The sequence below is a fragment of the Dermacentor albipictus genome, chromosome 5, assembly GCF_038994185.2.
Source record: "Dermacentor albipictus isolate Rhodes 1998 colony chromosome 5, USDA_Dalb.pri_finalv2, whole genome shotgun sequence".
Classification (NCBI taxonomy): Eukaryota; Metazoa; Arthropoda; class Arachnida; order Ixodida; family Ixodidae; genus Dermacentor; species Dermacentor albipictus.
The window spans coordinates 124,773,988-124,796,522 of NC_091825.1; the positions used below are offsets into that span (position 1 = coordinate 124,773,988).

At 48.8% G+C, this 22,535-nt stretch overlaps 1 protein-coding gene and 1 long non-coding RNA gene across 2 annotated transcripts; both read right to left on the reverse strand.

Moving 5' to 3' along the window:
* Positions 1-2,965: 2,965 nt before the first annotated feature.
* Positions 2,966-5,302, reverse strand: SerRS-m (Seryl-tRNA synthetase, mitochondrial). The gene is made up of 2 exons (XM_065446675.2): positions 4,344-5,302; positions 2,966-3,963 (listed from the first exon to the last, which is right to left on the reverse strand). The coding sequence occupies exons 1-2, from the start codon at positions 5,118-5,120 to the stop codon at positions 3,442-3,444; spliced, it is 1,299 nt and encodes a 432-aa protein (XP_065302747.1). The 5' UTR covers positions 5,121-5,302; the 3' UTR covers positions 2,966-3,441.
* A 1,442-nt stretch (positions 5,303-6,744) lies between these two features.
* LOC135913965 (uncharacterized) lies at positions 6,745-8,175 on the reverse strand. Its single transcript, XR_010568178.2, has 2 exons — positions 7,177-8,175; positions 6,745-7,112 (listed from the first exon to the last, which is right to left on the reverse strand). It is a non-coding gene; the product is annotated as an uncharacterized lncRNA (long non-coding RNA).
* Between the last annotated feature and the right edge of the window lie 14,360 nt (positions 8,176-22,535).

Below are 22,535 nucleotides of genomic sequence, written 5' to 3' on the forward strand. Positions count from 1 at the left end.
AGAGCAGGCCACACAGCGATCTTTAACTTGAGCAGCAGTGCCTTTAGTATTGTGCATTGGCAAATGCTGCGGCTACATTTCAAGGCTTCCTTTGTCTTTCCTGCACAAGGAAGTAGATAAAGGAATGCAAGTAAGATGGTACCAGTTCCATGGCTACTTGATGGAATGGTGCACTTCCCCATTGAGTGGCCATGCTAGCACCGAGCATGACATTGCTTACAAGCTGCGCTCTTTGGCAGTGCATGGACAGTTTAGCATATATAGCTTAGTGGCTACCATGTGATACATGTAGTACACCCATTCCAATAGCCCAGTTAAAACTCGCTTTCACACAAAACTTATTAATATCTCGAGTACTCCTCCACATTTTTGCAGAACGTCAACTTTACAAACGTGTACTGACAGAGCACCCTCCCCTTGGTAAACCCTGCAGACCTCTGTAATGCACCAGATTTGAGGGGCCCTTCACCAGGTCTGGCCATTTCAAGCCGACAAGCACAGTGCATACAATGTGCACAAACAATCGTGCCTACCAAGTATTACATCCCTACGTGCTGCGGAAAGAGCTTAAATTTTAAACCAAACGCCATTTGCCCTCCTTGAGGGCACCGCATCCCCAGCAGAAGAGTCTACGTCAATTGCATAAGTACGCCTACGTACATGGCAGTGCTGAGACATCGCTCAGAGTGACTTTGAGAATTATTCAAAGCAACTTCAGTTATTTGTCTAACCTGTTACTTCAGTATTGAGACCAATTAGAGAAATAATAAAACATACAAACTGAATGTCTGCATGTTTTTGTTTTACTTCGTACCGTAGCAAGACAGGCGTACTTCCGTTTCGTGTGGATGTTCTCACGCTTGCGTGCAGGGAATGAAACTTTGTCATTTCCTACCGGGTACCAGTGCTGCGATCACGCTCTTTTATCCTCTCGCGCCAGCCTCAGTGCTTGTGACAGTGGCACTGATAATCGGATTTTCTTGTGCAGAGTGCGCAAAATTGTCTGCGGCGAGGAACAAGACAAACACAGCAGCTCGCGCACGGAGCTGTCACCAAACGTGCACCACTCGCAAAAACCCGACAAAAAAAATAAATAAAGGAAGACGGGCCCATGACGTATTTGTGACACGATGCTGCAGCTCCTGTATTGGAGAATGCAGGGAAGGAATTTCGCTTGCACAGGCTAGATGGGGAAAATGGAGAAAGTGTCTATGTTAGCGGTGATGCTTGCCTCCTGAAATCGGGTTTGCGGCACTTCAAATATTTCTATCTCTGCCATTAATGAACTAATTTTAATAATTCTTGCAGTAGAACACTCTTTAGAAGGTGTGTAACAATGTCCAGCATATAACCAAAATTTGCTATGTGGCCTGGTGAGGCGCCCTTTAGAGGACCCCTCACCAAGTATGGTCGCTGCAAGTAAGCAAGCCCGATGTATAGATCATGCAGTGACGACAGTGTCTACAAAATATTGCAGCATTGTATCCCATGGAAAGAACAAGAAACTCAAAGGAAAGCCTGTGAATCCTTAACTTCAGAGTAGCCAGTCACCTTGCCAGCAGAGATAATCTTGCTGGTTTTGCCTATCACATCACAGGTCTCGGTTACAATGCACAAATAGCCAGCAACAATGTAAACACAGGTATTTGCATGAAATGCAAAGCACATAAAACCGCCACCATAAGTGTGCTTCGCACAGCAAGAACAGAAGAAAGAAAAAGACGGAGGCAGAATGTGGGATGTAAACATCACCAACATATATATTTGGGCTAGTTGGCCCAGATTCACATAGTATTTTAACATCATCTACTTCTTTAACATCTGGTGTCCTCTGCTTTCTTGTCCCGTGTCTTTTCCTGTTAAAGTAGAATGCCTGCCAACTTGAGAACATTAAAGTTTGTCTGTCATGCACACAACACCTTAATGAGCTTGAAACAAGACTTCTAAGGGTATGGTAAGAGACTAATGAGAAAAACTTTTTTGTGGGCAGATTTCTTTTAATTGATAAAACATTAGTAAAATTCTACAACGAGCCCAAATTCATAAACTTTATGAAATAATCTCAAGAGTTGGCAGGTGTGAAGTACTATGTAAATGTCATGCGAACCCTTCAATAAAGAAGAAAAGACGAGGAATATTGCTTGAGGATGCTGTTCAAGGAAATGGGAGATAGCCTCTGCTGCTGCTGTGTAGGTAAACTCCTTGCATCATCACTGTGCAAATTTTAATTAAATTATGGGGTTTTACGTACCAAAACGACTTTCTGATTATGAGGCACGCAGTAGTAGAAGACTCCAGAAATTTCGACCACCTGGGGTTCTTTAACGTGTACCTAAATCTAAGCACGCAGGTGCTTTCGCGTTTTGCCTCTATCGAAATGTGGCCACCGAGGCTGGGTTTTGATCCCGCGACCTCGTGCTCAGCAGCCCAACACCACAGCCACTGAGCGACCATGGTGGGTAAAATTTTAATTTGCTTATTACCTCCACTATTAGTAAACCCTTTTGAATATTTTTGCAATAAGACGCTCCATGGACAACACTCTGCAGCATCTAGTATGTGCCCAAAATTTCTGACAGGACCTGATGAAGTACCCTATAATTTTGCTTATTATGGTCACTGTACAGTGGCCGACCATAGCTGTCCACTTTCTATGTGAAACCACACAAACGAGATCGTGCGTGCCAATGAGATGTAATGACTGGACGGAAGAAGTGCAGTAGCCACATGTTTATTACTCATTGTATTTGGCATGCCTTCATGCTCAGTTAATGTACATTTTCTGCTTAAACGCTGGATGCCGAATTTGTCTACATCTTATGATGAATCATGAGCATCATATAAGATAGGATAGGTTTTGAATATGACTCTATGTGCCTTCTTTTACCATTTCAGTGGCAACACTTTTCATGATGCACACTGTGTGGCTACAGACACCATTAAGCACACAAGAAGGTTGCCCAAATAAACAATTTGAGTAATTTTTAATCACAACATCATAACACTGCCCACAAGGTGCTTGCATGAACTTAAAACAACCTCCACTGGAAACTATACAGACATAACCTCCAAATGGTCCCTGCATACCACATTTGGTTAAAGCATGAGTTGAATGTGCTGTTTCACTCAAGGACTCGCATGCATTCAAGTGTCAAGTGGCTAGATCTTTCCACACTGGTTTCAATAAGGAGCATTCAGCAACGTAATGTAGCTGAATAAAGTCTGACACTATTTGTGTGAACGCACAGTGTTGAGTACAGATTGACAAAAGATGACACCTGTTCTTAATGATTCTGCCACAAGCTTACGCACTGTCCATAGACTTTTGTCTACCAGTCTTTTTTTTTTTTTTTCAGAAGCACACACACCACACGAAGAACCCATCTGAAGCAGTAAACAAAAGTCAACAACATGACTGCTGCAAAGATAGGGACCTCAGTGCTACCTGTTTTCCATAAAATAAAATGGCACTGGTCGTGGTATTCGTTCCGTGCCACATGGTTCCATAAGTGCTTTATCATCCATATACCTTCTCAATGCATCAGGGATGACCACGGAATTGTCCTTCTGCTGGTAGTTCTCCACAATAGCTGTAAGCATCCTCGGAACTGCACAGGCCGTGCCGTTAGTTGTAAACACATAGGATGGCGCCTCCCCCAGTGTTTTTCGACAAGTGATGCCGAGCCTGCGGCTCTGGTAATCAGTGCAGTCTGAAGCACTGCTGATCTCACCATACCGTCGGCTACCTGGCATCCAAGCTTCCATATCTAGCTTACGGTATGCTGGCAGCCCAAGGTCAATGGGGGGCATGTCTGAAAGTTGCACGTGGAGGTTGAGGTCTCGGCATATCTCCTTCTGGATCTCGACAAACTCCTTACGCAGTTCAGCACTCTGGCCGGGTGGAGCAAAACCAAACATTTCCACCTTGTTGAACTGGTGGACCCGGTAGATGCCTTTCTCTTGCTGGAAGAAATAAGAACCGATAAGAAACAAACAATACCTTTTAATTTTTTTTATAGAACCACATAAAATAAACTCTCGCTGTAAATCGGGAAACTGAGAACGAGGCTACTATACTAAAGCAAGAAACAGTCAAACTGAATTGCCGCGCTTATCATCTGTGACACGCAAACCACTGTTGTGTATAGTTAGCAATTTTTTAAAAAGAAAAAAATACCGCGCTCCGGAGAGAGTACGAGAAGCAAACAGATCAGGCTCGTTCTTTGCGCTTGACACTACAAATTAAAACATGGTAATAGCCACTACGTAACCTGAAACTGGCAATACTTAGTGGGATAGTTGGGGTGGTTTACAGTCCTTGCCCCTGATCAACCACCTCTCACCTTCGTCGACGATATCTCAGCCCGATAACAGCGGCTGACCGCCATCAGTCGTTGGGGCAGGTCAGACATCTCTAAGCATTGGTCGCGGTACATGTTCGCCAAGCCCATCTCCGCTGTGCCAGAGAGGCACACCTCGGTTCCCCAGTTAGTCCTGAGGCGATACACCTGGTTCCTCAGTCCAGTCGTGAGCATGCCACAGGCTTCCAAGTGCGCGGGATGCAGTAAGTCCGGGACGTACACTGGAGTGAAGCCTTTCTTCAATAGCTTGTCGACAGTGAAATCAATGAGAGCTTGTTCCATACGGGCTAGGTCCCCGCGGAAGAAGTACGTCCGCTCGCCGCACATGACGTTGTAGTTCGGATCTGCCTGAAGCAAGCCCATCCTTGTCATGAGATATTCGAACCGCCTGGGGACAAAATCCATTTGCCGCTTTTCGCCAATAACGTCCACGACAACTGGTTCGTCGCTTTCCCTTCCCAGCACGTCTGGGTGTGTCATGTTAGGCAGCCTGGCGATGGCACGCATCAGGTCGATCCGCATTTGTTCGTTTTTGTGTCTCACCTTGAGCTCTTCCCACAGCGTCCTAATTTCGTCTAAGTCTGCGACGCATCCCCTCCTTGTAAGATTCTTCGTGATAAGGTCGTGGTTTGCGAAGTCCGCGTAGAATTCGACGTCGAGGTCGAAAAGGCGATGCGTACCTTCCCTGAAGTGTCGAGCGGGAGCGAAAACTTGTTTTCCAAGCCTTGCGAAAGGTTGTAACTGTCTTATAAATAGCATGGTAGTGTTTATAATTTACACAGAAGAAAAGCTTATAACGCAACTTGCATTCTATCGCTTCCCCGGTGTAATTACCAAGTTTCGCATTAAACTACTGCGCGGATCTGCGGATCGGTGCATGTGCACTTTCCAGTGGAAGCAGACATGTTGTAGTCATGGTTTGCAGACTGCCAAAGGCAAAGTCACCGAAACCAACCGAAACAGCCTCCGCGCCGGCTGTTGCTAAAAAAGTATGTACAACGATTGAGCGCCGCCATGTTGCTACGCGCCGAGGTTGCCAGCTCCTGAGACGCTTGCTAGACTTGGTGACAGTAGTCAGTTTTAATCCGGCAACCATAGCAGCATGGCGTCTCGCTTGTGGTGTTGTGATGTGTGCGTGCCGCCGTGTTTGGGCTTTATAAGTTGGTTCTTTATTCTGTGTTGCGGGAAGGTGTGGGTGTGGTCCATGTTGGCCGTACAGGTGGCAGTTATGCAACCGAGGGATGATCATGTTGAAGTTTCCGGCGGTATGCGGTTTTCAGCGGTCACGCCTGTTGCAGGAGTGTCACTCGACGAGGTTACGAGCTCGAAGCTGTGGTCAGATTCCTCGTTGGTGTTCCGTAATTCTCTTCGCACGTGCGCGGTATGTTACAAAAGCCGCTTTCGCGATCTATCGTCGCGACGATAGATCGGGTTTTTTCATTTTAAGTACTGACACAGCTGTAGGGCACATGTAACCGACAAACGGAAGTCTCAGGAGAGCGCCTGAGATTATAATAAAGCAGGCGGTGCAGGAACTGCAGGGCACCCAAGGGACAGTGGGGGGATCAAAGCTCGAAGCAGAACGTTACATAGGTTGGTGCCGCCGAGGCAGGTGTGTGCCAGGGAGTGTTCGCACGGACAGCTCCCCTGGCACGCGCAGCAGTGCCTCGCAAGGTCGAGATACTTTAAAGGCACCCGCGCCCATGATCTTTATTTTGCCTCGGTGCAGGGAGCAAGATTAACCAAAATAATATGGAGGGCGAATGCCTCATGACAAATGTAGCTCGCGTCGCCTGGCGTGTGTAGTAATATCAGAGTTCATTGTACGAACTTTATGCATAATACGCTTTGTTACGGTACCTTAACGGAATGGGTCTAGAGGACGGTGTTGGTACATTTTTTCGTACCGCCCTAATCCTATACCCCCACTACAAACACACACACACATACCCCCTTTTTTATGTATACATACAATTCCTTGCCATGACGGATCATAGCCTCCTTTATTTTTGAAAAATAGAGGAGGCTATGGACCGATTGACCAGTTCAAGTTGTCAACTTGTCAGTAACTGTCATAGGAATCACTGTAATAAACACAATTCCACGATCAGATTGTTTACTTTCATATTTTGTTGTAACACTTGAGGACTACATAGAACTTTACTTTGTATATGTGAGAGAAGTATGTGGATATCACGAGCTTAAGCCAATGTGTGATACAAAGCAGCTGCTACAACGTGAACTGCATTGAGGGCCACACAACACATACGTAATTAAAGGTGCAAAATATAGGGGGAAGCTTCAAAATACGCTCTGTAGCACTGCAAAGTATAACATGTATTGTATGTGTACAATAAATGTTAAAAAATACAATGCATCAATGTCCCATTTGCCTTCAAGTTTATTATGAAGTTCAAGTTTACTGAAGTTTATTATGAGCATATGTACAACAGGAATCTACTGACACACCCGCAGTCAAGGTGGCTGTTCGAGGTGTGCTGGCTGCCTCAGTGTAAGAAAAAGAAATTGGGTAAAAGTCGACACCAGTGCCACTGCTTCTTGCCTCTGACCTGCACGTGCCTCTGCGGCATCTTTGTGCACAAGTGTGCTGGCGTGGCGAGGCGTAGGAGTCATCCGAGAGAAGTGGAGAAGTGGCTGTTCACATTGCCTGTCACTTTCCCTCAAATGTTTCCTTGGCGACTAGGGTGACACACCTGCAGTCAAGGTGGCTGTTCGAGGTGTGCTGGCTGCCTAAACGAAATAAAAAGAAATTAGATGAATGTCAATACCAGTGCTATTGCTTATTGCCTCTTACCTGCATTTGGCTCCACGGCCTCTTGGCTTGCGGAGTCTGTATGAGGGAGCTGCTGTGGCTAGGCGTAGGCATTGTCTAAGCAAAAAGAAAAGGCCATTTAAATGGGGAATTATGGAAATAAATGCAGTTATGTCTGCTTCTTGCACTCTTCTTGCCTAAATGTTTTCAAACATAGTGTCCAGAACACACCAGCACTTTGACTGCTTCTGCTTTTTACCTGCAGGTGTTGCTGCGAGATAGTATGGCTGCGTGCAGCATTGTAACACTTGGTGGAGGCATTTGAAGTGGTAGCCAAGAATAGAAAGAATCATCCTTGTCTGCACGAATGCTTTCAATTTCTAAATGCAGTGGTAACTATCACTATTGGTGCAAGGCCCCCCCACATCTATGTGGCAAGTGCCATAGCTCGAAACTGAATTGTTCCTTTAGTGTTTCACAAGGCATCTGATATGTCCACATTAGATGTGATGTGTTTGTTTTTATTTATCCCAGTGTGGAGAGAGCATCATTAAATGTTTTTTTTTTATTTTTGCGTGTCTTGTTTTTTGGTTTATTTCTGAATTTATCATGATGCTAAAGTGACTTATGTAATGGCAATCAGCTTTTGTTTTGCAGAAAAACAATGCATTTCCTGACCCATTGTTTGACATCCCCTCACTCGCATAATTTTGCAGAGTATTCTACCTATATTGACTTGCTTGACCTCCACTAAAGAGTCTTGCATTTTCAAATACGACTCTTTCCTTAAAATCATTCGACACTTCTCACAATTTCTGTACCTTGGGCTTCTGATACTCTGCAGTCACCATTTTTGCTTGTTTCTGACTAGAAATATCTTGTTTAATTTAGAGCTTAAATTTTACTTTTGGAACACATGGAAGGGCTTGCCATTGCATATCTGCATAAAAGGGAAACGTGTGGTATTCGGGATTATGTCAGTATTGCATATGTGCCTGTTGTCTAAAATAATTGAATTTTGAAAATGCTCGCAGGGGCCTGATGTGCATATCTGCAGTTTATGGATACATGTAAAAGACTCAGCATCAAGTGCAAGTGAACGGTCCCACAGGCGCGGAGTCGATCATGCAAATAGATTCGCTGCACACATTTGTGACCAGAAAATATATTCCACATGAAATGGCATGCAAGGAAGTGTTGGAAACATTACACAGTTAATAAAACGCCTACGCAATCAATATGTGGGTTGATGCACTCGTTATGCAAAACGGAGGTGAGGCGTGCAGACAGGACACGAGAGTAGAGTATTTACAAGCAAACAACACAAGCGCCGCCCACTTCTCTACTCTTGTGTCCTGTCTGCACGCCTCACCTCTGTTTTGCATAATGAATCCTTACCAACTAGCTCAGCTTTCTGTCGTTCTAAGTCTCGATGCACTCGATTTCGTCCGCATTATAGGCACTCGCCTCTTGATTACTTCGTGGCACAGAAATATTCGGCATCAGGCTGTTTTTCTGCTGTGGCCTTCGTAGAAGCATGATTGTTCAAAGTGCAACAATTAAACAGATTCTTTCAGTTGCTTGTGGCTTCGCCAGTACAATTCCGGTGCGCTGGTCTGCCTGTCCAGCAATTTCCTACTGAAGGGAAACCTGCAAATAAAAACACCGCTCCGCATGCATAAAAATGCACTAATGTGACGCTTCTCAAACGATTGTGATGCACCACAAGAGCTGCCTACTCGCGTGACACTCTCAACAAGGAGATACATTCGTTTACTTACATGTGAAGGTATATGCCAGAGCACTTCGGGGCTTCGGTGGCACATAAGGCACGAACGAGTGTGTCATAGCGTCCGATGTCGACGCGCGATCGCATGTCAAACTTGGTCAAACCTAAACTGTACGAAACTACTATGCAACCAAAAAACAGATTCGAAACCGAAATTCGTGTCATCCTTTATTGCATGAATGCGTACATCGTGATTTACATAAGTCATGGACTTAGAGATCGCTTTCTGTAAATTTAATATAACGTTCCACCTTCATAAAGCCATCAGGTTTGCGTTTTTAGATGACAAAGCATTAGGTGACCTGTACTTGTTTTCAGCTCTTTCAATAGTAATTGCGCTGGCCACATTGACCAGTAGCAACAGGGCGGCGCCCTAGAGGTTCCCACTTTTCCGGCCCAGCTTTTCCTCTAGAGTTGTTCTACTAACTCTATGCCGAAACCTGTAGCATTTTGCGATATACGCCGCGTGGCATAGGTTCTATTTCAAGATCACAACGTCAGACTCGTCGGGGTCTCTTTATATTTTACACTTTCTTTTTCGGTAGGTGAAAGTCATTTTTTTATTGTGAAGGCATTCGATCTCGAAATCCTAGAAAAAAATGATGGTAATAAGCCTCAGACCACTCTTAATAATTTACTATAATACTATCTAAAGTTTTTGTACCAGCCGATTTCGGTCTCGTTTCCCAGGAGCTGCATCTGTCGTGACGTCATGACGCAAGATGTGGTCACGTGAGAGCAGGACCATCGCGGCTGGTGGTGGTGATAAACTTTATTGAAAGGGGAAGGGTAAAGAGGGACGTGGCTGAGCGTTAGGGCTCAAGTAAGGCCCTGGGCCTGCTTGGCCTTTTCCGCCCAGTCCACCAGTTCCAATTGTCGGTCGACGTCCCCGGAACTGAGCCAGGCTGTCCAGTCAGTCTCGCTGCTGACGGGGGGATGAGAGAACGGGAGCGAGGTGCATTCCCACATTATGTGTGTGAGTGTTCCTGTTTCTGAACAGAGCCTACATTTGTCGCTTTCCCTGCCCCCTGTGATTTTGTTAATGTATTTTGGGTGTGGGTATGTATTTGTCTGAAGTCGCCGAAACGCGACCGCTTGCGTTTTGTCGAGTTGCTTGGCCGGTGGTGGGAGCGCGCGACGCCTCAAGCGATACCGATGGGCTATTTCATAATAAGTCTCGCAGGGTTCCTCGTGTGTCTCCTCCTCATTCACGCCGTCCGCATCCGCGGACGAGGCTCGGCGCGCGAGATCTCGAGCCAAACTGTGAGCCGACGCGTTGCCGGGCACAGCCGCGTGAGCGGGGGTCCACACGAGGGTTTTCAAGCCGCTTAGGGGGCGTCTTGTGAGGACATGGTACGCTTGTTTGCAAATTCTACCACGGACGAAATTGCCGATGGCCTGCTTGCTGTCGCTGATGACGGTATTTGCGTCCGCATGCATGGCCATGGCAATCGCGGTTTCCTCCGCTTCCACCACTCGGCCAGCCGTGATTGTTGTATGTTCTAGCAGTCCTCCGTTGTGATCAGCTACCACCGCAGTCATGAGGTCGCCGCGAGGGTGTCTGGCTGCGTCTGTGTAGACCACTCCATCTTGCGAGCCATAGCGTCGCCAAATGGCTTCACTACGGGCCTGCCGACGGCCCTGATGGAACTCGGGGTCCATGTTGCGGGGTAGAGGTGGGGCATAAATATGCCCCCTCACCTTTCGCGGAATCGTAACGTACTCTGTAATTTCGGGGATAGCCTCGAGACTGAGCTTCCGGAGGACTGTGCGGCCAGCCGGGGTTAGCGAGAGACGACGGACTTGGGCTGTGTGGTGAGCGTCCAAGAGCTCCTCGATCGTGTTATGCATGCCTAAGGCCTCTAGCCTTGCGGTGGCCGCGTGGTCCGGAAGGCCCAAAGCTGCCTTTGTGCTTCGTCGGATCATGGTGTTTAATTTGGCTAAATCTGTGACTGCGAGTTTGACATATGGTGTCGAGTACATGGTTCTGCTGGTTATGTATGCCTGCACAAGTCGAAGCAGATCGCCCTCGCCCATGCCGTGGTGCCGATTAGCCACCCGGCGAATGAGCTGTAGTGTGTAGTTGGTCGCCCTCTGGAGTTTCTTTAACATGAGCCCGCAGCGCAGCGTGTTCTGAAAGTCTAGCCCCAATATTTTGATACTGGGGCGCTCCGGGATGGTAAGTTCTCCGACTTTAAGCTCAAGGAAGCGCCTTCTCCGTGGTAATCCCCTGGGACAGCTACTCCTGCTGGGCTTGATCAGGAGGTATTCGGATTTTTCCGGTGAGCACGTCAGGCCCCTTGACTCCGCATAAGCTTGTACGACGTCGATGCCGCGTTGCATGATCTCTTGAAGAGCTTGTGGATCATCCGCCGCTGCCCATAACGTCACGTCGTCAGCGTAAAGGCTGTGGTGAAGCCCAGGGATAGAGCACAGCAGTTCCGGGAGCCCGCGCATCGCCGCGTTAAAGAGAAAAGGGGAGATGACTGATCCCTGCGGCGTGCCTCGGCTCCCCAGCTCTATAAGTTCAGTTTCATGTTCGCCGACTTTGATCCGGCACTTCCGGTCGGTGAGAAAGTCTCGGACGTATTGGTACGCACGGTTTCCGACACCCAGTTGGGTCAGGCCCTCGAGCACCGCTGCGTGGGCGACATTGTCGAAGGCCTTCTTCAGGTCGAGGCCCAGGAGGCACCGGAATCGGCGAGCGTCCGCCGGACTTTCGGGTTGCATCACCTGCCTTTTTACCTGAAGGAGCACATCTTGGGAGGACAGGTGTGGCCTGAAACCAAACATGGAGTGGGGTAACTCGTCTCCATCTTCTACGTGTTCATTGAGACGGTCTAGGACCACGTGCTCCATCAGTTTGCCGACGCATGATGTCAGTGAAATCGGCCTGAGGTTGTCCGCATTGAGTGGTTTGCCTGGTTTTGGTATAAAGACGATCGTTGACGTCTTCCACTCTTCCGGGATGGCGCCCGTCTTCCAGCATTCGTTCATGAACTCTGTGAGCTGCTCCATTGCGGCCTCGTCCAGGTTGCGTAGCATCTTGTTGGTAACGCGGTCCGAACCCGGCGCCGAGTTCGTCCGCAGCTTGTAGGCGGCTGCCGACACCTCAGCGAACGTAATGTCTTCGTCTATGTGCGCGTTCGGCCGGCCCTGGTAGGCCGCAGGTAACGGTGTCTTGAGTTGCGGGCCGATGTACTTGTCTCGCATCTCTGCCAGGAACGTCCCCGGGTCCTGAGCATGCCTGTGGATTAACTTGGCCATGTTTCTTCTGCCTTCGACCCTGGTGGTGTCCGGATCCAGGAGGTGGCGTAGGAGGTGCCACGTCCGGGCTGAGCTGAGGCGTCCCCTCATGCGATCACATATTTGGTACCATTGCTGCCGGGTAACCTCGGTCGCGTGATCGGAGATCTCTGCGTCGAGTCGAGTGATTCTTTCTTTGAGGGCTTGGTTATCTTTCCCCTGCTTTTGCCAACGCCGGAGCATGCTCGATCTTGCCTGCCACATGTGGAGCAGCCTGCTGTCGACGTTGGTGGTTTCCGGGGCGTCCTCCGGGTCAAGATGTTCTGTATGCTCTTCCACGTCGGCCAGCAGTTGGCTCGTCCAGGATGAGATATTGGCGATGGACCCCTCATTGGCTCGCATTCTTCTGGACTCGCGGAATTTGTCCCAGTTAGTAACCGAGAAGCGATGCTGCCGCCGACGCTTGCCGCGTGCATAGATTTCCGTGTGAAGGATGCAGTGGTCGCTTCCCAGAGTTTCGCCGGTGTTCGTCCATGCGTAGTCTTGCGAGTGGACGACGAACGTCAGGTCAGGGTTAGTGTCTACCTGACCTCGGCTGCCGATTCTGGTGCGGGTGGTAGTATCGTTGATTAGCGTGAGGCCCAGCTCTTGCGCGGCTTCTGCTAGATGTCTACCCTTGCGGGTGTCGCCCAGGTATCCCCACAGAGTATGACCGGCGTTGAAGTCCCCAACGATGAGCAGGGGGCAGTCGCGGCTGACTTTGAGGGCCGAGCGAAAAATCGCATCGAGCTTCGGGTCTGCATGCGGGGCGACGTATACGTTGAGGATGAATAGGCTGGGATCTGACGTGCGCGTTGGGATGATCTCCACGAAAACGTGGGGGATGCCCGAGGGGGGAGAAGTTTCGATGTCGTGGATCGCCGTCACCTGTTCTCGGCGAACGAGCGTAGTGACTTTCTTGGAGTTGTTACGGCAATGGAAAGCACTGTAAGAGGAGAGGCCGGCTTCCATGTTGACTTCTTGTAGCGCTATGATATCAGGTTTGTATGATTCTTGCTGTGCCGTGTTATTAACATGCTGGTGAAGGTTAGCCTTCTTCTTTTTGAATCCGCGGCAGTTCCACTGCCAAACGTGATAGGTGCTATTGGTTGTTACAGCCATGTTGATTGTTGGGGAGTGTGTGGACGGCCAGGTCCAGGCGGGATGGGCGGAGGACCGCCGCTGCGCTGATGGGTGCCACCTGAGGAACGACCGCGGGGTGAGGGAGAGTCTGCTCCGGCTGGACGGGCGCTAATTTTGGGATGTATTGTGCGATTTGTGCGACCTGTGCGGCTAGCGTGTTGTGGTTCTGTTCGAGTGCCGTCATGCGGTTCTCTAACTGCTGGAAGCGTTCAAAAATCGCAGGAAGGATGGCGTCCATGGCCGCCTTGACCGCGCGTTCAACGTGTTGCTCTACGCGTTTCATTAGGTCTGCGTCCTCAATTGGGGCTGTAGTGGGAGTCCTGTGAATGAGGCTGGCTTTTCGTTTGTTCGGTGGACCCTGGGAGTCCATATCGGACTCTTCACTTTCGGTAGTTGTTGGTTTGCTAATAGGCACCGAAGTCGGTGAGGGAACTGATAGGGCGCTAATTGCCGTGCTAGGGTGTCGGTCCCTGTCCACTGGTTGTGGGAAGCAACCCCTCTCGTAGGCGCGGATCTTTGTATCCTGTTGTGCGATCTTTGTCTGCATGTTTTGGATGGTTTGCTGTAGACTCTTAACTGTGTCAAGTGTAACTATTTCGGGATGCACCTCGCTCCCCCTCCCTGCCACTATGCTGGCCCAGTTTCTTCGGGACGTCACCTGTGATTGGGCTCCTTGTTGGTTTCGTTGCCGATGCTGCTGTTGGCCCCGGCCTCCACGGTTGGCTTGGCTCCCCGGCTGCTGCCTCGGGGCGCTCCGCGATCTCGACCGGCCGCAGCGGCTCCGGCTCCGACCTCGGCTCCGGCTCCGACCCCGGCTGCTTGACCGACGTCTTCCGGCCGTGGTGCCGCCGTCACCGGTCGACTCCCCGTCCGCGAAGGAGACTGACGACGAGCGCCTCTCCCTAGACCGGCTGCGGTGGTCGTCACCCCGTGGCTGTGGTGGATGAAGCTGCTCTTCCCGCTCTCGAGCCTGCCGATCGCGGCGCTGGCGTCGGCGCTGGCGGATGATGAAAGGGGTCTCAAACTTCTTCCGGCACTCCCGGCTTCCCGTGACGCGGCTCTTGCCGCACAATAGACAATGTGGCGTGCACTCGTGCCCGTCGGTCGTGTCGGGTGCTCCGCATTCTCTACACTTCTTGGTCGTGCCTCGATTCGGACAGACGTCTTCTCGATGCCCGGTCTGGTAGCAAATCAAGCAGGCTTGTACTCTGCGCCGAAATAAATTGCATCGGTGCCATGCCCCGCCGTACATGACGTAATGAGGAACTTCCTGTCTCCTGAAGATCAGCAGGACGGTTTCGGACTCGCCTAGACGGCGGAACCCCACTATGTCGGGATTCATGCCGCTCTCGGACAGATTCTCCTGAATTTGCTGTTGGGTGTGGTGCGGAGGAATTTGGCGAATAATGCCCTTCCCTTGATCTTCAGTTGGGAAGTAAGCATTAATCGGATAGGTTTGACTTCCCACCTTTAGCGTCGATAGCTTCGCGTAACTGTCGGCTCGGTCCCCATCCTCGGTACCCACGACAACGAAGTTGCCGACAGCGTCCAAACGTACCATGTCCTTGCCGCAAGCTTGCTTTGACAGTCCCGTGGAAACACACAATGCCTCCATGACGGCTGATGGGCGTTGTCCGGACACATTAAAACCACCGCTGATTCGCAACACCACTTTGAAGTAGTGCGGAGGGATAGGGGGCTCCCTCGGGTGCTTGGGACGTCGCGCCGGGTTAGGCCTAACAACGACTCCGGCCGTGCTCGCCTTCTCGCGGGGTGAACTTGTCGCCGACGTGCATTGGGTACGTTTGTCGCGCTGCAGCGTGCGCCATCCTTTATCTGCGAGGTCTTCGGGGGTGATGGGCGTCCCATCCACGACGACTTCCATGTTGGCGTGGCGTCGCGGGCCGGTCCGGCCCCGACCACTTCAGACAGGAGCTATGCCTAACGGCGGTTTTCAGGCGAGAAAGCGGTCAAAATTCGACGTACCGAGGTGGGAGTGGTGTCCGTCGATGCCGCTTGACTTGTTGAACGTGAGGATGCAATCGGTTCCTTCCTTGGACCAAGGGAACCTGGCGAAACAGCACAAGATAGCGGACCCCGTTTCGCATCCATCGCGGCTAATCGCGACGTTTTGATGCGAAATCGTCAAATGGCTCACTGAGCGAAAAAGCCGGCGTCTGTAGCAGCGAAACGGCACATAAATTCCCATTGGCTGCGACGCCACGTCACGACGCGCCTCGAGAGAGAGAGAGAGAGGAGATTCTTGTTGATGATGGGAAGGAAAGGTTGGGGTAAAGTCAACACCTCCTAGTTCTCTAGAGGGTGTTGGTAAAAAAGTGCAGCGCACAAAGGCAACACCCTAGAGAAGGTGTTGACAAAGGCCGGCCTCGACGGAGCATGGGTGAGGGGCTAGTGGGGAGGGGAGAGGGCATCGCCGCGACGCCAAATCACTCTCTCCCAGTCGTTCTTTGCCCGCGCAAGCTCTCGTCTGCGTTCTACCTGCGCTTCGGCTAGGCCAAACCAAAATGCGCTCGCTTGCCTACGAAGCGTTCGTAACTCGAAGGACCGTTGCAGCGGCGTTCAATTGGATATGAACGCTTTTGCATTCACAACTGATAAGAAATGCTTAGGTATGCTCCGATTTTTTGGCACTCGCCCGGTGGTCTGTTTTACGGATATCACAAGGCGCACTTTTTATGACGATCGAACCCGATATATGGACCGAATTTCTCGGTTGCGATTGTCTTCTTTGCTCAATCTGCACAAGGAAGCCAATCGTGGTCCGGAATTTCCAACCAAATCGCGTTGGATCGCGATCAAAAGTGGCAGTGTGACACTGGTATTCCGCTGGTACACCGGGCCGCTCCATGAGTAGCAGCAGCAGACTACCGAGCGAGCTGGAGCGAGAGTCAAAACATCGCGATGTCCTGCTCCCATGTGACCATATATGACGTTACCAAACGTACACCTCATGGTAAAGTAAACCTAATCCGGTTTACACACAACTAAGTGTAGCACTTTTTTACGGTGCTCTGAGACTTGGCAGTATAGTTTGTCTAGGAAGGTTCATTCTATGGAAACCGCGCCATACAGTGGGTTTTATCCCTCCCACTTTATTCTCGAAAATAATACCATTTAGTTTCCAGAAGGCCGCACCCAAAATAGCTTGATCGAGGAAGCGTTCCTTGTATGATTGTCATGTTATATATTACAGGCGAGGACAAAATCATGGTGTAAGAAAAAGAAACTGGGAAAATTTATTTTGTGGTAGCCCGACTACATTGCTTTTCCTGTATCATTCCGGAAAATATCCATTCGAACCATTTATTTGGCGCTCATTTCATTATGTTTACAAGTTTCTATTCTAATGTAAAAGTGCAGAGTGTGAAAGATGATACTTCTAATATATATTCGCTTTCCTTTAAGTTGCGATCGGCTTACAGCGCTGTGCACTTAAACATCTTCGATATGCAGCATAAGTGAAATGCATGAGAAAACAAATAAGTCATGCTGAGATATTAATTTGCGACGCGTGATTTTTCGCTTTGAAAGGGAGATGAATAAATATTCAGATTGTAAAGACCTGAAATATGCTGTGATACCGTGTATTCAGAAGTAAACTCAATGCTTTAAAATTTTCGAAACGGCGAAAAAAATAAAAGAATCATTATAAGACACTAAAAAAATTCAGAACGTACATCCACGGGCGTTTGTAGTTACAGGGCAGCGGGCTCAATTTTGCGCCGCTCGTAAAATAGACTGACAACGCTCCGGAGCAGTTGCATACGTAATTTATTTCAAAGGCTGCAATGAACCAACAACCTCCAAATTTGTCCTAAACATCACCCATAAGGTGTCCCTCACTTTCGCTAGATACAAACAAGGTGCCGAGTTAAATTCCCCGTGGACATTGCAGAAACCAACTACGAACCACTTATAGGAAAAATGAAAAAAAAACAGGGGTTCAGTAATTATTTGCTTCTAATTGAGCAGGTAACGTGAGAGTTTGACCACATATTAAAATTAACATTTCGTTTACTTACTCTGAATCTGAAGTTGCTGTATTGCACAGTTTTTTTAGGACTCTGTGAAACATTGCGGATCACCGGCGGTATGACACTGTGGAATGCTTGAACAAGTAACTTTCCAGAAAGGCTGTGATTAACCTGCGTAGTTTAAACATTTAACGTTCTTCACTCATAACGTTCTTCCTTCTTCAACGAAGTACAAGCACTGTGCACCGCACATTTTACCGAGAAGCCAGAGGAAAAGCAACTAGATGACTTGTATAAAGGAAAAAACTGAATGAAGACCAGTATTCAGTAATTATTTTGAAAATACATAATTAAGTTACACACTTCATACCCTCGGTACACGCCACTCATAGAGGTGTCTACATTTCCTGCAAGTACGAAATTTCTGCCATTTATGGTCCTCCCAGGAACATGGGGTAACTATTTAGGCATTTCTTATAACGCCTCTAAACGAGCGAAAAACGAGGATTTAGTAAATTTCATTTAACTTCTAATTGAAAAATATGCTTCAAACTTCGCCTGCTTATTGCCACCAACATTCCCCACATTCCAGTAAAATAGAAACTTCGCGAACGGCACAGTTCTTTTTCCCCCAGAAAACTGGCGTTTAACGTTTGTGAGCGCTTCTGTGTTCGCATTAACGACTTCGCTGAAGAAGAAAATAAAAAGAAAAGAAAAAAATACTTCAAAGAATGGACCCCTTAGTGTTACAACTTCAGCTAACGCGGCTGTTTCACGACAGCGGACAGTTTATATAAATACCTAGAAATTAATCCGCTTGCAACATTTTGGCTGTTTGCTATTTATGAGCGCCCGCCAGAGCGCCTGCGACACACGTTATGCGCCAATTTAGGGAGAGCCTAAATTGGCTCTCCCTAAACTGGCTCTCCCCAAAGTGGCTCTCCCTAAAAGCCGACCCAGTGGCAACCCCAAAATTCACCGAAACGTTCATTTTCAGACTGTTAGGATGATAGTTTTAAGCCTCATAGTGCTCTGTCAAGCCGCACGGATATGGCAGCGACAGCTCCGGGATATAATAGGAAAGAATTTACGCATTTCGTACTAAAATTGTGACATGACCTTGGGATCAATCTGCCTGGGCCTTGCGACACCGCTGCACCTGTGCGTCTATCCTGTCAGTGCAGATGACAGATGTTTTTCAAATATTTGGCGCCTTGGCGGCAACCACGTACCAGCGACATCGCTTCGACTAGGGGAAGATATATTTCTCCTAAAGCATCCCTTATCTCAAGGTGTGCTAACGGTTACCGTAATGTATGTGTGCAAACTTTTGTGATGTCCTTACAATAATTCCACTTTTTGTGTGAACCTCTCGTTTCTGCTCTAATTTACTTCAGCACGCGCGATTTGCGGGATAAATTAATTTTGATTTTATTTGTTATAAAACCAATTTCTGTGCCCCAACGATTTTCACCCTGCATAAGACAACGAAGAAGACGAGGAAGAAGGGGAAGTTCGCTGAGGCTGTTCTTTGTGCAGCATTTCGGAAGCGTGACCCTGGTAAGCGCTACGACGTCAACTGTAACCGAGTTGAAACCAGCATATCCGTCGACGCGCTGAACTTTGCCAGGCAGAACGGTCACGAGCGACGCACGAAGCGCTTGCACTTACGGATTTGACCACAGCCTCGTCATGGAACAGCAGCCGCGGACAGAAGTCACTGACGTCGCTGCAGAAGAGCAATCTACGGCCAAAAGCGAATCCACGGAAAAGCCAAGGGAATCCGAAATGTCGGAACAACCCAGGAAATATGCCGAGTCTGCGGGGAGCTCATCCAGTACAGACAGAGACAAGCCCGCTACATCGGACGGAATAACATCAGTGGAAGCGAGAAGAGGTGCAGAAAAATCCGCACAAGACACCAGATGTCTTCGAGAAGGTACCAATACTGGATCACAAGCCAAACTCAAGGTGGGAACTTCGCGGGGTTTGAGGTACCTGGACGAAGACCTGACAACAATAGCCGATGCGCTGAACGATGGAGGACAAGGAATTCGATCTGCGAACCCTCCTGCCACGGAGAGCCAGCGTAGCGCCGATGCATTGCCTTTTCTCAGACACAGCGAGTCCGAATGCGGTTCCCTAGAAGACGTCCCTGGCCTTCGGCGCGGCTTTCCTTTGTCCGAAGAAAGTGACGACCAGTTTGGCCGTTGCCATCCTAAGCGTCCTCGGTACCCAAAGGTCGTTATTACACTCGGGGACTCGGACGAGGCGGTCGCCGAAGTAGTGCCTCAAGACGACTGCGTCGTCTTGGAGGAGTTGGTCGTTGACGAACCGCCTCCGGATGACGGAGACCCGGTCTACTCGGACGACGCTGTCGTCGAGAGAGCGCCTCAAGGTGACTGGTTTGACGGAGGTGAACGCGGTCTAGTCTTCGACCTAGTGCTAGAGTCACCCCTATACTCCGAAGAGGAGCAGCAAGTCGAACAGAGTACCGACCGGGAAGCGTATTCGGAATGTTCAGAAGACCTGGAAGCTCGCGGCAAGGACACGACCTCCCACTCATACAGCGAAGGGGTCCAGCCCGCGGCGCTAGAGCAGGATGACAGCGCGGGGGCGTATGAGAGCGAGGCGTCTCGTGAGCAAGCGGAGGAAAAAGGAAGCGCGGCGTCTCGTAAGCAAGCGGAGGAAGAAGGAAATGAGCGTAACAAGAACGGGCCGGCTCAACCGTCATTTCCACCGGGAGACGTTTTTCAGAATATTCGGGATCCGCACAAGTCACGCGCACAGCAGGCCGCCCCCGCGCCGGCGCCTCGAGGCCCTCCCGGGCAGACGGAGGTCGTGGTGCGGTACAAGGCTGCCGGGCTTGTTACGCTGGCGCTCGCGATCATGGTGATTCTCGTCGTCGTATCGGTGGCGGCCGATTACTATCTCTCCGATAGAGATTCGATCGACGCGACATCGCCCAGGACGCCGTCCACAAAGACGCCGACCGAGATGGTCCGTCCAACGGCCCGGCAAGCAAGCGAAAACCGAACCAGACGCATTTTTGTCTTCTTGTCCGAAGAAGAGGCCAAAGGTGACGACATTGCCATTTTGGACGTGAACGACGAGACATGAACCTCCTTTTCGGGACCGAGTGTCTCATCAGAATTTAGGGTTTGAACCTGTCGGCCTCCGATTCTTGCCGGTACATAGCCTCGACAGTTTTATGCGCATGTCGCTTTTTATACGAGCAAGTTATATCTGAGGTGTGTCATCAGAACTAGATTTTGAACCTTCTCAATCGGTGGATTCCGAATTCGTGCGCAGCCTCGACAGTTTTGCGCGCAGGCCACTTTTTAAAGATGCTATAAAAAGTATGTTCGTCTTTCTTCAAATATAGTTTTAGACAAGACAGTGCAGTCGACTTGCGTTCACGTGCCTGTGCATCCGCTACAGTTCCCTGTTCAAATTGAATTCCCGCAGTGCTACGTGGTTTCAGTCTAGGGACCCGATTGGACGACAGTTTCTTTCATGGAGAGTACATTAGCATTACGGTCAATCAGTTTCACACAACCTTCACGCAGTTAATACCTCCAAATCTGCTCCTTCCGATAGCGTTTATATTATCTTGCTTGCCTGTGAAGTCTAATTTGTCTACAGGATATAACTGTTACTGTTAAGTATCAAAGAAATTGCTCACTGGTACCTGCTGCCTGAGTTCCTGAGCATCCCAGGAACATAGATATTGTGCATAAATTCCAATCTCATCTACACCTGCAGCTACCAACTGCGTGACTCGTTCTTGTTTGCAAAACAAGAAGTCTTGGTGTGGTCTACCTTCGCAAGCGCAAATTTTGGTCGTGTTTTTTTTTTTAATGCAAAAATGGGGAACGTGTTACCACAGTGCAGTTACTGGCATACTGTCGGTGTATTCTAGGTGCTTTGCTTTCGTTATATATTTGGCGTATGTTAAACCATTATTTAAAGAGACCGAAAACCACCCACAACCTGTCACGCGATTTTGATGGAAATCAAACGATCATGGCTTATTGTGATAGAATTGAGCGTGCTGTTTGCGGTTTAAGTGGTAAGTGCAATCTTAAATTGGTACAGAGAGTCGCGAGAATGTTGTGCCGCGCCACTTTGCGGCGAAACCTTGGTAATACGTAACCACACATTACTTTTGTGTGACCGCACATTACGTAACCGCACATTACGTTTGTGTTCTTCTTGAGTGCTGGTCTTCTGCGCCTTGCCTTTACTTTACCTGGCTGCTAAGTGCGCCATATGTACCGTTTAAGATGGCAGCCTTTATCTCATATAGGCGCCAGCGTTTTATTCTGCGTATTACGATCTAAAACAAAAAAGCAAAAAGTTCCCGCTAACGAGCGGCACAGTCTTCGTGGCAACGAGTGGAAATCAAGAACCGTGTCGAGCTGTGGTGCACCTCATTGCATGGCGACGCACATGAATGCCTTTGTACGCGTACGAGTTAGCGAGTGAATACCTAGAATTGTGTGGTCTTCTTGTGAGATACAAAAAGCCATCGCATAAACGTCGCCTTGGTAAACAAGATATTAATTTCTTGCGACTAGCGCCACACTTGTCCGCTTCCCACCAGTTCCGGTACAAAATCGCTTTCGCACTTGCCTATCGCCGTTGCTAGCAGGTTTCCAGCGTACGGAGTTCGTAAACGTGACCGCTACTGCAGGCTAAAAGACGCCAATAAAAAATATTCCATGACGTTTAATTTCCGTGTTACCACTGCAGGATTGCACACTCTAAGCCTTCCGTTGTACTGTTAAAAAAGAAAAAGAAAAACGCGGTACCATAAATGTTAGTTGCCGCTCACGTCACTACCAATATACAAAAGATCCGTGTTCCGTTATCATTTGCTGTCGAACACTCTACTTGACATGTCAAACACACCGTCAAGATGGATAAAAAATAGGTTGAAAAATAGTTATGACACAATATATCTTAAACAATTCGGAAACTGCAGACACCTGTGACAAATCGGCCGCGTGTCTCAGGAGAAAAAGGAGCAGAAACGGAATAATAAAAACAGTAAGAACAACAATGAGAAGAAGAATATATAATTTTTTTTTATTCCCGTACATGCACATAAGCATCAGGCCCCTGTAGAGCTAGCTTCTCCACAATAAGAGTAATTGAAAGGAGAAACACGTTGTTGCAAATTTTCA

What these genes read in the sequence shown, in the direction of transcription:
- SerRS-m (XM_065446675.2), bottom strand. Translation starts at nt 5,120, where the DNA reads ATGCTATTTATAAGACAGTTACAACCTTTCGCAAGGCTTGGAAAACAA. An exon ending in CTGAGATATCGTCGACGAAG is followed by an intron (nt 3,964 to 4,343) that starts GTGAGAGGTGGT and finishes TATTTCTTCCAG; the next exon opens with CAAGAGAAAGGCATCTACCG.